We start from the raw sequence: 13,027 nt of genomic DNA, 5'->3' as shown, positions 1-13,027 counted from the left end.
TGCTGGTAACTTTAAAAAAAAATCAGCACATTGTAAAAAAATAATTTAAAGGGTTTACATGCAATTCAGATTTTAACAGATTTTTCTATTTTTTAAACTTTATTTAATTGTTTACTTTTTTGATAAATGAAGGTCACACCTGGAAACTTATTTTTTGGTACTTTTCAAATACCTTTTATGTGTGGATTTTACCGTTTTATCTTTTTCCAGACCCAGACTTTCAATATTTAACTATGAAAATCCATCATGAAAAATACAAATTATTGCATATTTAATACTATGATAATCTAAGAGTGAAAAAAAACACTAACCATTTCAGTATATATTGGGGAAAATGATTTCTATCAATTCTTCAAAGATATAAGGCTCTATTTTCGTGCCCACGCTAGGCGCAACAACCGTGCACTACGTCTTATCCAATTTTTGTGAGAGCGCTAATTCTAAATGCAATTTCCATGCCTGCACAAAGCGCAAGTGGGAGTGGTTGGGCTATCTGTAGATATAGCTGCAAACTGGGTGTATTGTGTTACTTAATTGGCGATAAGACGTTTGAGTTGCACGTCTAATCTCGCTGCAAAGTCTAAAATCAGTTCCTGCATTTGCAGTTCAGTGATTCCACCAGCAGATGATGGATTAAAGGTGCTGTAAGTGATTTGTTTTTTTTCATGGAAAGGTATGCTAACATTTTTCCTACTCCCTGAAAGATATTAATGAAATGAGTGCCCTGAGATATCTCACCGGTCTCTGTGACAACTCTAGACTCTGTAAACAGCAAACAAAAATGTGTCCGTAGACCATTTACGGTGACGCTTTCTGCCTGTCATTCATTTTGCGCATTCTCATAGTATTGTAGTTGCAGCGAATTATTGAGTCATAATGTTGTTTATAACAGTTGTTAGTTGAGGGGTCTGTTTTACTGCTGTTGTTTTTAACAACCGTTTCTGCTCTCAATAAAGCTAATTTTGGTATCTTTGGAGTTCTGAGTTTTGGGAAAAGGGGCGTGACTAATCCAACGGCTCAGTTTCATGGAAGTAGAATGGCTGAAATCGCTTGCAGCACCTTTAATAATAATATTAATAATGATTGTTAGGTGTTACAAAACACCTAACAATGGGAGAAAAACAAAGCAAAATTTTAATCATGCGAGCAGGACGAGAGCCAGTAGTCCCAGAGAAGCAGAGACAGAACATAAATCACATACATTGCGGTCCAGAGCAGCACAGGCGACAAACCGAGCAGGGGATGCATTGCATACAGCCCATTTACACTACCAAATTCTTATGACTGGGCTGTCTTCATTTATATAGAAGTTGCTTGACATTAAATATATAATAGGATGCAGATGGTGCAACAACCGGAAAAGAACCCCAGAATTAAATTGCACCATTAGCGCTTTGTGCGCGCAGTTTCGCCAACCCAGTTGTGCCTAGACTTGCAGTTGAAGTCAGAAGTTTACATACACTTTAGCCAAATACATTTAAACGCAATTTTTCACAAGTCCTGACATTTAATCATAGAAAACATTGCCTGTCTTGGGTCAGCTAGGAAATATCACTTGTGAGCAGAATATTTTTATTTGGTGTCATTTCCAATCAAGCATTTATTTTGCCAATTTATGCGTGTGAGAATGTTATTTACTAGGGCTGGGAAACTTAACATGTTAATTTCTGTGATTAGTAGTTGACTGTTTAACGCGTTAAAAAATTAGCGCAATTAATGCAGTATCCATTTTTTTCACTTTCTGAAACATTACTAATGTTTTCCCCACTAAAATTGGCATATAAAATCCAGTAGTTGCATGTTCGACTTGAGCAGTGCATGCTTATTCGTTACGCATGACGTATATCCCGGGAATAATAAACACGGGAGCGGATTTACTGTACAGAGAATGGAGACTTCACCTGCAGTGGTAAGCCATGTGTGGGAGAGAAATGGGCAAGCTGCAGTATCTCTTTGCATCACCCATAAATGCTCACTCACTGTCATCGTAACCAGTGTTAAAAGTAAAACTGCACGAGAGAGAGACAACGTATGTGAGACTAAATGGCAGCCAGTGACAATAATAGTTTTGAGATTTGGAATTCAGTTTGTTTTATATCTGTATGTATAGTGTCTAATAATGCATTGACAATGTTTATCTAGCCAATTAAGCTTGATATGAATTGAATCTTCCCATTTTGATCCTATTATTAAAATGTCCACTGGAAAATGGCAGATTTTGCCCAACTTTTAATTACAGCATTTCCACTGATTTTATGGTATGTACACATATACTTTATTATACCTGTAAAAATGTATCTAATTTATTGAAGAAAAAAAAATGAACATTTTAATGTGTTTATATTGAAATAATGAAAATAAATGATGACTAACCAATTTCTTATGGTTATCTGAGACAAAGTATAAAGTAAATATATTTTCTATTATATTTGAATGTTTTTTTTTTTTATGTTCCTTGTATCTTGATTAATCGCAATTAATCATAGAAAACTGTGTGATTAATTAGTTAAAATATTTTAATCGATTCACAGCCCTATTATTTATTTGTGTGAATGTAGGATACTTAACATTTTAGCTATGAATTTAGTCAGCCATTTTGTTTCACAAACGTTAAAAACATCGTTTCCATCACCGTCATTTCCACCACTTTCATTTCCACCGTGGAATTCTATTAAAAACAAAACGAAACAAAATTTGGCATGTGGTTGAACTGACATTGTGGTGGGAATTTTTATGACTTTCAGAAAAACTGACAAAAATTATGTAAATCTCCTCTGGTGCATGGACATCACTGTTGGACATTGTTAGCAGACAAATTATACAAACTACTGAGAGTGTGAATTGAAAAATGTTTTAACGAGACTTAAAGTGCCCAAAGTTGAAGAAGCACTCGAACCAACCTTCTCCGGTCTTGACGTCAAAACTGTTAGACAGTCACACATACACACATTGAACAACCTTTCAGAATGCCGAAAAAGATGTTTGCATGCAAAGCAAAACCAGAGGCAATCATCTAGTCAGGTTCTGCTTAAAGTTTTATGACTTTTAGTCCATATCTGTTTGCTTTGAGGCCACCTAAATGCTAGTATACTCCTAAACGTTGACAAAATGAACCTTTCAGGAGATACGCATTTCAATTTTACAGTCTTTCATTTCTGGGAAAACGGACCAACATTATTGATTAATCATCTTGGACTAAACTAATCAAATGCTCTCTAGAATGAAAATGTCCATCCAAATCTGCAACCAACTAGCAAGAAAATCATTTGTTCCACTGGCAGTAAATATTCTTCTTGTTTCATCAGAAAATATGTCAACACAAGAAAGAAAACTGTATTCATCAAGTGATTTAATGGTCTCTAAACCATTTATGATTTTTCCAGATAAAGAACTCTGTTGAAGACATTTAAATTATTTTACTTGTTGTAGGCTTGTTAAGAATGATCAGTATAAGATTAAACTTGATGTTCCCGACTTATGTATTGCACTGGATTGTATGCCAAGTATGCCATATCTCTAGTAGTCCCTTCATCTGTGTGAGGTACTCTGAAAACAGAGATATTTCCTGGAGTAAAGACACTTCTGCATTGACTTCTGCTCAGAATACACAATAATCAGACATTACCACATTGCTGTATCTCACACAAACCTGAAACAAAGGACACATTCATGCTTTTCTGAGGTTGTAAAGGTTTTATGTAGTGAGCACTAGAAGCAGCACTGTAGGCTTAATAAGAGCTTTAGTACCGAAGCCTCATGCTATTTCCTCTCTCTTACTTGTCCAATGGTGTAGCTTTTTAATGCACATAGTTATGAGAAACTTCTAGAAAGTTCTGATTGAAATGGTGGCCCTTGCTTTTGAATTCTTTGTATTTTTATATGATTTATTTTATATTCAATAATTTATCACCGTGGCGATTGACACTGCATGATGTTCTATTGAACATGCGTGAGAGATTAGGATGGGTTTCAAACTGAGTACTCAGTAAGCACACATTCATTGCTGAGAGGTCTGTAAAATAGTTTATCATCTGAAAAGCACCAAGTGTCATATTTGTGTAAACATCTGATAAATATCTTACGAAGAACAGATGTGAGGAAGAGTGTGGTAAAATGTGCTGCCCCCTTAATCTAGGATATCCTTAAGAAATTTTGAATAATATGCAGCAAATTTAGACTTTGGAATCGGATGAAGCATTATTAAAGCTGTAATTTTTTTTTATGTTAAAATTATTTCCCTCATCCCAGCTTCATATGCAGCGATTACTATAAAAAAGCCATTTGTTGGTTGATTTCACCTAAAAGTGTAACACTGGTTCTGTGGCACTATCAAACATTTCTCTGTTTGTTTGAGCGGCCCGTCCAGCATGACACGGCAACATTGCATTGACTATCTGTTTGTACAACCAATGATAGAAAGTTTTCTGGAATCTGTTTTAAAATAAATAAAAATGATCGGATTTATGTTCATATTCATTTGTTTATATTCTTATACAAATTGTAAATCCTTCATGTAAACATACCTTGACTGGAGGACTACTTATGTAAAAGTGGCACAGTTTACACCACTCTCTCCTATATTCGAAAGCAAAAAAATCTGTTGAATTTCATTCTAACATCCGACAAGGTAGCAATCAATTGCACATTAGCAAACGCTATAAAAACAATGTATTCTAGAGGAAAACATGCACAGTATTGACAATATGGGCTCTGTTTTCGTGACCGTGCTATGCGCAGCGCGCAACAACCATGTGCAACTTCTTATCTAATTTTTGTGGGTGGGATTGTTTGTGCTATCTGTGGGTATATGCGCCTAAACTTTGGGTTTATTGTATGTAAATTAAGTGGCGCAAAGCTAAAATGGCTAATTTCCTGTGAAATATTTCATTGCGCTAACACGTTTCAGGACCACGTCTATTTTTAGCACAAAATCTAAACTCAGTTCCTGCATTTGCAGTTTGGAGATTCCACCAGCAGGTGATAATAAAGTTCATGTACAAACTCTGTGGAACATCTAAAATATAGTGGAATATCAAATTATGTCCCTGACAGTCACTGTTGCAGCCATTTTATGAAACAAAAATGAATGAGATATGTGTTAAACTTTCTAGAGGTCATGGTTTATTTTTCTATTATTATTATTATTATGTTTATATTTACAATTGTATTTATGATCTAATTTGAATTGGTATTTTTCCACCTGTTGCCATAGAATGATTTTTAAGTCACTGTAAAAGGGGGCGGTGAAAGAAGTTGGAGAGGGTAAAATGTTATGTTTTGGGGAGGTGGTTATATAAGATTTTTTGACCACTTCTTTATTTTGATTGTATTTTTGTTTTGTTTGAACTGAAGTGTAATTTGAATTTATAAATATTTTTGGTATTGACACCTTCGTGTTTCAATAAACGAATTAAATTTTTAAAGCTAAATTGTTCGGTAGAAGTGAAGTGCATGCAAAAATCCCTCTATCCACAGCCTAACATGAAGGCCATTACAATCACTGTTAATACTAGCCATAATTTGTGTCCGTTAATTAAGATTATTAATAATACTTAAATTCTCTATAATTTAATGGAGGCTGCATCCAAATCATGTCGTGAACCACGTTTCCCATGCTTATAAAAGGAGTGGGTCACTGTCATAGAAATACACCTGACATTCAACAAGGATGCAAGTAATGCACAAAACCTAAGTCCATATTTCTATTCTTCTAATTCATTACATACAACCCATTTACACTACCAACCAACTTCTTACGAATGTGCTGTCTTTTTTTTATATATCTCTGGTGTTTGAGCGAATGGACTATATTATAGGACGCAGACAGTGCAAAAAACCTCAAAGAACCTCAGAATTAAATTGCACTATTAGTGCATTGTTTGCGCAACTTCGCCAAACCCACTTGTGCCTAGACTTAGCACGCACTTGCACCAGAATACCTAAACTTCTTGGCCATGCCCACTGACTTTGTGCTTACGACATATTGCATAGCGCTGTGTTTAGCACTCTCAAAATAGGGCCCTATATATGTGCTTCCAGAGTAGGACGGTGTAGCTCTGCTTCCAAAGTAGGACTGTGTAACTCTTAAATTAAATTTCTTTTAACTAATCACTTTTCATGGGAAGAATAGAGCAAATTTGTGACAATGTTTAATGATGGATGGCACCCATATTAATTAATAAAGTTCCTCTTCCTGTTTAGTCTCAGAGGCGAGGATTCTTCAGGATGCCCAGCTTTCGACTTTTCTCCAGGCACAACAATGAAGAGGTAACTCGCTTTGGTTTCATTTTTGTCTTTCACTCTGGGTGGCTTGCATTTTTTTCCCTGTCTCTCTGGGCCAGTAAGACAACATAAAACAATGAACTAAACTTCAATTTCATTCTGCAGAGAGCTTTGAGTAAATAGTGTAATGCCTAATTGAATGTTTATGTTTACTCAGGACGGTGTATTTAGAATGAGTCTGTCTCCTGATGGTACAGTGCTTGCTGTGATCCACTTCTCTGGGAGTCTCAGTCTGTGGGATATTCCATCATTCAAACTGAGAGGCTGCTGGAAACAAGAAGAACAAGTAAAAAAAAATCACTTTATGTGTGTGTGTGTTTGTGTGTGTACTTCAGGGACTTAAAAGCAAAGTTTGCCAAAAATTTTTTTTAGCTTAAGTCATCATTCAGTTTCATTGTATGGAAAAAAGATGCAATGATAGCGAATGGTGACTGAGTCTAACATGCTGCCTAACATCTCCTTTGGTGTTCCACAGAAGAAAAAAAAAGTAATATGTGTTAAGAACAACATGAGAGTGAGTGTATGAAGAAAGAAATCGCTTTAATATTGCTCGCAGGGCACATGCAATGATGGATAACGGACTGGGCTAATGTGGCTTCATTCATGACAATTCATGACCAGTATGCAAAAATGGTTCCATGAGGATTTACTTAAAAAAAAAAAAAAAAAAAAAAAAAAGTGTTCTGCTTTTGCTTCATTAATGAGGCCCTTTGTAACTTTGCAAATTTATATCTCAGAATTGTGACTTTTTACATATTTAGGATTCATTTTTTTGTTATTTACATATTTATTTGCAATTGCAAAGAGACTGGTAGGACAATAATCTGTCCATTGGCATCAATAGAAATGATCACTTTCTTAATATAAATGATCATTTTTACAATATGTCAACTTGGTTTGTTTATTTCTTTGCCTGTGTGTGTTTGTGCATATTTTTGCTCTTCATACTAGATGAGGTTCAGACTTGCTGCATTATTACACCAATTTGCCCATCACTTTGAGTTCTGTAACTTCAGAAAAAAAACCACCCCCAGCTATCCTCCTTTACACACTCTCTCTCTGTCTTTCGTTTAGCCGGCCTTTGACGAGATCAACCCAGAATGGAAGACTTCACTGGAGAAAAGAAAGAAGATAAAAGGTAGTTGGACCCTCAACCTCGGACGTGTCTCCACTCCCACACCTTGTGCTTTTAATTATGTAGGAGTCCAGGCAGAGGCGGTGGAAGGGAGAAGAATGCTTTAATAAAGACCTGCGTGTTTTGTCTTTGTGGAGAAGCGTTCAATTCAGACAGTGACATTTTGATTGTGGGTTTAGTTCACATGCTTTCATAAAACTTGTCTATCTGCCTGTCGTTATTTCATGCTTCTCTATTTCTTCTTTGAAAATGATGTTTCTGAACTGTTTACCACATTTAGACACGGAACGATAACTTTACAATGTATGAGCATTTGTGAAATGTTTTATTATATTCAGATGTTTTATGTTTCTCTCTCTCTGTTTCAGTTTTTATGTGTTTTATTGACAATTTATTTGTACGTTGGTTTTGGCAAAACAATAGCAGCTTGGCTGCATACAGACAAAATGGTCTGAAGCAAAAATAGTGCAAAACAACATACCTAAAGTAAGAAAAAGTCAGTATATACAGAGTAATTGACAAAGAGTGGTAAAAGAGGTGATGAGATCAAAAAAAAATATATAGAAATTAAGGTAAAAAAATATATGTAATATTTTATATACTAATTAAATAATAGAACATAATAAAAAAAATATAAGGAGCGATTGAAAAAATGGACTAGTTTAGTGAAGACACAAACACAAAGCAAATCACTCACTGTCCTTCAAATTGTCTCACTGTCTCTCTCTCTCTCTCTCTCTCTCTCTCTCTCTCTCTCTCTCTCTCTCTCCAGATAAGGAGCAGTATCAGTCTCTGCTAGATGTTAACTGGTGGAGTGAGACTGCACTTATTTTGGCCCGCTGTTCTGGCGCCCTCACTGTTTCCTCCGTCCGCACACTCAAAAACCTGCTGGGCAAGTCCTGCGAATGGTTTGAACCTTCACCACGAGTCACCCCGGCCCATGATGGGGGCTTTCTCTGTCTGGAGGTGTGTGTTTGTACCAAGGAGATCTATACTACCTGGAGAGAGCTATCCGTTAGCATTCCCATTCATTTCAATGGCAGTTTTTGGTACACAAACTGCTTCTGGCAATCTTTGCTCATGGGCTGTCAGTTCTAGCCACAAGTTTATTTTTGAGCCAGTTCCCTGAGCCGTAAATGGAGCTGCTGTAAAAATCACATAAAGACAACGCTGATTGGCTGAGGCGCGCCGTCCCAAGCCCTAAACTAGTGACTGTGATGTGAAACTTAGCTGATGGAAAAAATATAAGTACACTTTAAGAGACCTCTGAAAAATCTGGCACTGGCAAAACATGTTCTATAATATTATTAAATATGTTGCTTGCAAAAAAAAAATAAAAAATTGTCAGAATACACGGCTACTTTTGAATGGCCGACAATAGGGAAACTGGCTTTTTGGCAGCGTAATGTAGTCTGTTATGGCACTACAGGGGCCATCCTAATCTACCAAACCTTAACCCCTTGGTTTGTATGAGTATCTATATTCATCAGGTTTTTTGACATTGGTTGTCTAATTGGTTTCTCCTAAAGAGTGAAAAGAAAAGGTGGCGATGACACCCTTCTCCTTCCAGCAGGTTGTCTTTCATTTGTAGCTGCTGATGGCTGTAATTATTCTTGTCATTCAAACACTCCCACTATCTGCAGGCCATGATCATAAAAGTGCTTTAATACTGCTTATCCACAGATAAGGAATAAAGCATATCTTTCATCTCTGCTTCACTGTTTTTTTTGTTTTGTTTTTTTTTGTTGTTTTTTTTTACACTTTCCACTGATGTACAAATCTTAACACTAGAAATGTTAATTTTGTGGTAAATATAGAGGGATGAGAAAAGTGAGTGAGAGGAGAAGAGAGAGATTTCAGTTTTTATTCTGGCTGTATGTTCTGTTGACAATTTCCTCACTCCTTCGGGAAAAACTGCACACAGCTGCAGTGTCGAGTGTTTATTTGATAGAATTTTCATTCTGAGAAAGAGAGACAGGTATTGCCAGGAAAATGTTTGTTAATTAGTTGTGAAGTGTGACGAGCTAGTTGAGACTTCATGATATGGCGATTAGCTCATACATATTAATTTGATCATTCTGACATTGCTAGTTGCTAGCCTAATTAGTATTCAAGAGCCAAGCCTTCACTATAATTTCATGAATTCACGTTTTGTGCAAATTATTTGTTGAATGTTTTGGATGTTTTGTTGAGTTGAATGAGTTGTGGACTTACCACACTGACTTGGCATTGAGATACAATAACAGACAAGCTTTTAATTTAATTACATATTTTTACACACCCTTTTACTGTTGTAATAAACACCAACAAATACCAGTTTCAACAAATACTTGGGTGGTTTTCACACTGGACACTTTTGCTGCAGTCCGAATCTGAGCGCGATTGTTCCCGGCACCCCCCGCAGCGTGGGTCTGGTTTCAGACTCATGTATGATTCTGTCGAAAACCAGTGCTTTTACGTCATCAACTTGCATCATCACAAACATGCAGATGATGGAAAGCACAACGTGGGCCACTATATTTGTGTGTTTGTTATTAATTTTGTGTCATTATGCACACTAGAGTGAACAACACTTGCGCCTCTGTGCTTCGCATAATGTTATTCAGCAGTTGTACATGTCCAGGGAAAGGAGACTATATCTGATGCTCACAAACAATCTTTTCTGAGGACACAGCTGGTTGCATGCTCACTCACATATATAAAAGGCACCTTTTCTGTCCCGCAATGTTTCCCTGCCACTCATGATGCACGTGTGTGTTTGTTTTTGTGCAATTGATGATGTCATCATGCTTAAATCGGCAAAAACGCATGCTCAAGTCATTTTACTTCCTGAACAAGTGTGGACCCCGAGTACAGGTTGCTTTTTCACTCATGCGAACTGCGCCACAGTCCCAGTGCAACCGAACTCAGACCACCTCCTACAGGTAGTCTCGGGTTTGGTACAGTGGTGCGCTGCCCAATCTACAAAACAGCTTTCACTTTTCATGCGAACTGTGCTCTGTTTCGGACTAAACTGCCAGTGTGAAAGACCCCTTAGTGCCTGCAGCCTAATCACAGCCGTGCTGATATTCATTACAACAGTACGATTGCAAGTGTGATATTGGTTAAAGTCTGCATAGCAGGAATTTACATTTAATTCAAGCCAATATAAGAACATGTTTTAAAATCTGCGAACGGTGGGTGGAGGTGGAGGTGGAGGTTGCCCCCTTCCTGGTTCCAGAAACCCCTGTCTGTCTTCCAAGTCAATAATCAAAATAGTTTAAACATATCTGTCTTAACTTGAGATTGTCTTTGAGAAAGCAATCCGGATCTTAATCTGCCTTTTTCTCTTCTCTCAGTGTGAGGTAAAGCTGGCCCACAAGCGCTCTCGTCTGGAAAGCAGTATGTTGGGTGAAGATGAAGATGGAGAGGATGACTCTGACTCTGATGAAGAGTCCTCGGCGAAGGCGCGGTATTTTGGCTACGTAAAGCAGGGCCTGTACTACGTGACAGAGATGGAACGCTTCGCCCCTCCCCGGAAACGGCCTCGGACCGTCATTAAAAACTACCGGCTGGTCAGCCTGAGGTCCACCACACCAGAGGAGCTCTACCAGAGGAAGGTGCGTTATTGCAAATGCACACTACAAGACAGATAGTCGATGCCCTTTGAGTTTCTTGTTATCTGTCATGTTGGTGCGCTTGCCTTTACTTTAACGAGTGAGGAAGTGCAGAATTAAAGCAGGAGGGGAAGTTGAATGTTGGAGGAAATAGGACAGGTCTTTGATACAGCCCATTGTAGATGTCAACCTGACCCACAAAGCGTAACAAAACAGATTAACTTTATTGTTGTAATATTAACAGGTGATAACAGTTATCTATGTCTTAGATAGACCATTTATAAAACTGAGAGCTTTCGGTAGAAGTTAACCCTGTGTGTGTGTGTGTGTGTTGCAGATTGATAATGAGGAGTATGGAGAGGCGCTTTCCCTGTCTCAAGCATATGGTCTGGATTCTGATCTGGTCTACCAGAGACAGTGGAGAAAATCTACAGTCAGCATCGCTTCTATTCAGGACTACTTGGTAAGAGCCGTTAACCACAATGGAGGTCGAACAATGGTAGATTTTGTCAAAACCAATAACTAAGCTGGTTGAAAAGGCTGATAGTTAAAAAAATAAAAAATAAATGTAATGTTACTTTTTTTCTTATTCTTTCCTTACTGTGACAGGCACAGATATAGAGGCAATATAAGTCCAAAATGAATAAAATCCCTGATGTAGTTTATTGGGCAACCAAAATAAAAAGTACGATTTGGTGGAGTGGTGGTGGCGTAGTGGACTAAAGCACTGAACTGGTAAGCAAAAGGTTGTTGGTTCAATCCCCACAGCCACCACCGTTGTGTCCTTGAGCAAGGCACTTAACTCCAGGTTGCTCCAGGGGGATTGTCCCTGTAATAAGGGCACTGTAAGTCGCTTTGGATAAAAGCGTCTGCTAAAATGCATTAAAAAAAATTTGGTGCATAATGTGGGACTTTTAACTACGAACAAACACGAAATACACCAGGGACTCTTATTTTGTAATGTCTGTGCTCCTAGCTCAAACAAACACACAAGGAAAGCAAAATATACACTCACTAAGCACTTTATTAGGAACACTATGGTCCTAATAAAGTGCCAGATGTGGTCTTCTGCTGTTGTAACCCATCCGCCTCAAGGTTTGACATGTTGTGCATTCTCAGATGATATTCTGCTCACTACAATTGTACAGAGTGGTTATCTGAGTTACCGTAGCCTTTCTGTCAGCTCGAAACAGTCCGGCCATTCTCTGTTGACCTCTCTCATTAACAAGGGGTTTCCATCTGCAGAACTGCAGCTCACTGGATGTTTTTTGTTTTTGGCACCATTCTGAGTAAACTCTAGAGACTGTTTTGTGTGACAGTCCCAGGAGATCAGCAGTTACAGAAATACTCAAACCAGTCCAACTTAAGGCTGGGTATCACCAGCCACCTCACAAAACTATACGTATTGCGATACACGTCACGATTCGATATGTCGTAATGCATCATGATCTCATGATTCGATTTCATTTCATTTAAATTAATTTGGGTATATTTCAGTTATAATGTCCATTTTACTTGCATACAGTATGAAAGAAATTCTCTTTCAGCTAGTGCTGTTGTTCATTATACAGGGGATCTTCTAACTTGTTAAATTACAGACATACAGTATAAATTTTACAGATTTTATTTTATCATTAGTTTATCATTTTGGTGACATTTTAGCTTTTAAAAAATATGGTCCACATATTACATCAATAAACGTGTTGAAATTGCATATATACAGTATATTGTTAAATGTTTGTTGTTTGTATGCCTAATTTGTACTATTTACAAGTATTTACTTAGATATGTAAAACAAGTGCTAAAATAAATAACTGACTGTAGAGAACAGAAAGGGTATTAAAAGAGACATTATTAACAACAAATGGTTTATTTGGATCTAGTCTTTGGACAGATTCTAGTGTTGGGAAAATTACCAGCTATTGGATAATCACAGACATTATTTTGTATGGGAAGTATTTACGCACATCTGATTGTTGGGGATTGCAGATAGAAAGAAAGAGCGATGTTGGCA

The 13,027-nt window shown here is 37.3% G+C and overlaps 1 protein-coding gene across 4 annotated transcripts in view; it reads left to right on the top strand.

Annotated features, from left to right (window-relative positions):
• The window catches only part of LOC127410350 (NBAS subunit of NRZ tethering complex-like), a 288,769-nt gene that overhangs the window by 26,462 nt on the left and 249,280 nt on the right, over nt 1-13,027 (top strand). For all 4 annotated transcript variants that reach the window (XM_051645563.1, XM_051645560.1, XM_051645561.1 and 1 more), the window contains 6 exons: nt 6,202-6,267; nt 6,440-6,568; nt 7,357-7,420; nt 8,190-8,383; nt 10,756-11,016; nt 11,351-11,476. In XM_051645563.1, the coding sequence (XP_051501523.1) occupies nt 6,202-6,267; nt 6,440-6,568; nt 7,357-7,420; nt 8,190-8,383; nt 10,756-11,016; nt 11,351-11,476 (840 nt within the window). The remainder of the gene's footprint in view (nt 1-6,201; nt 6,268-6,439; nt 6,569-7,356; nt 7,421-8,189; nt 8,384-10,755; nt 11,017-11,350; nt 11,477-13,027) is intronic.

The sequence above is a fragment of the Myxocyprinus asiaticus genome, chromosome 19 (genome assembly GCF_019703515.2).
Source record: "Myxocyprinus asiaticus isolate MX2 ecotype Aquarium Trade chromosome 19, UBuf_Myxa_2, whole genome shotgun sequence".
Lineage (NCBI taxonomy): Eukaryota > Metazoa > Chordata > Actinopteri > Cypriniformes > Catostomidae > Myxocyprinus > Myxocyprinus asiaticus.
Note: the sequence above shows the minus strand (reverse complement) of the source record. Positions and strands in the feature narration are given on the sequence as shown.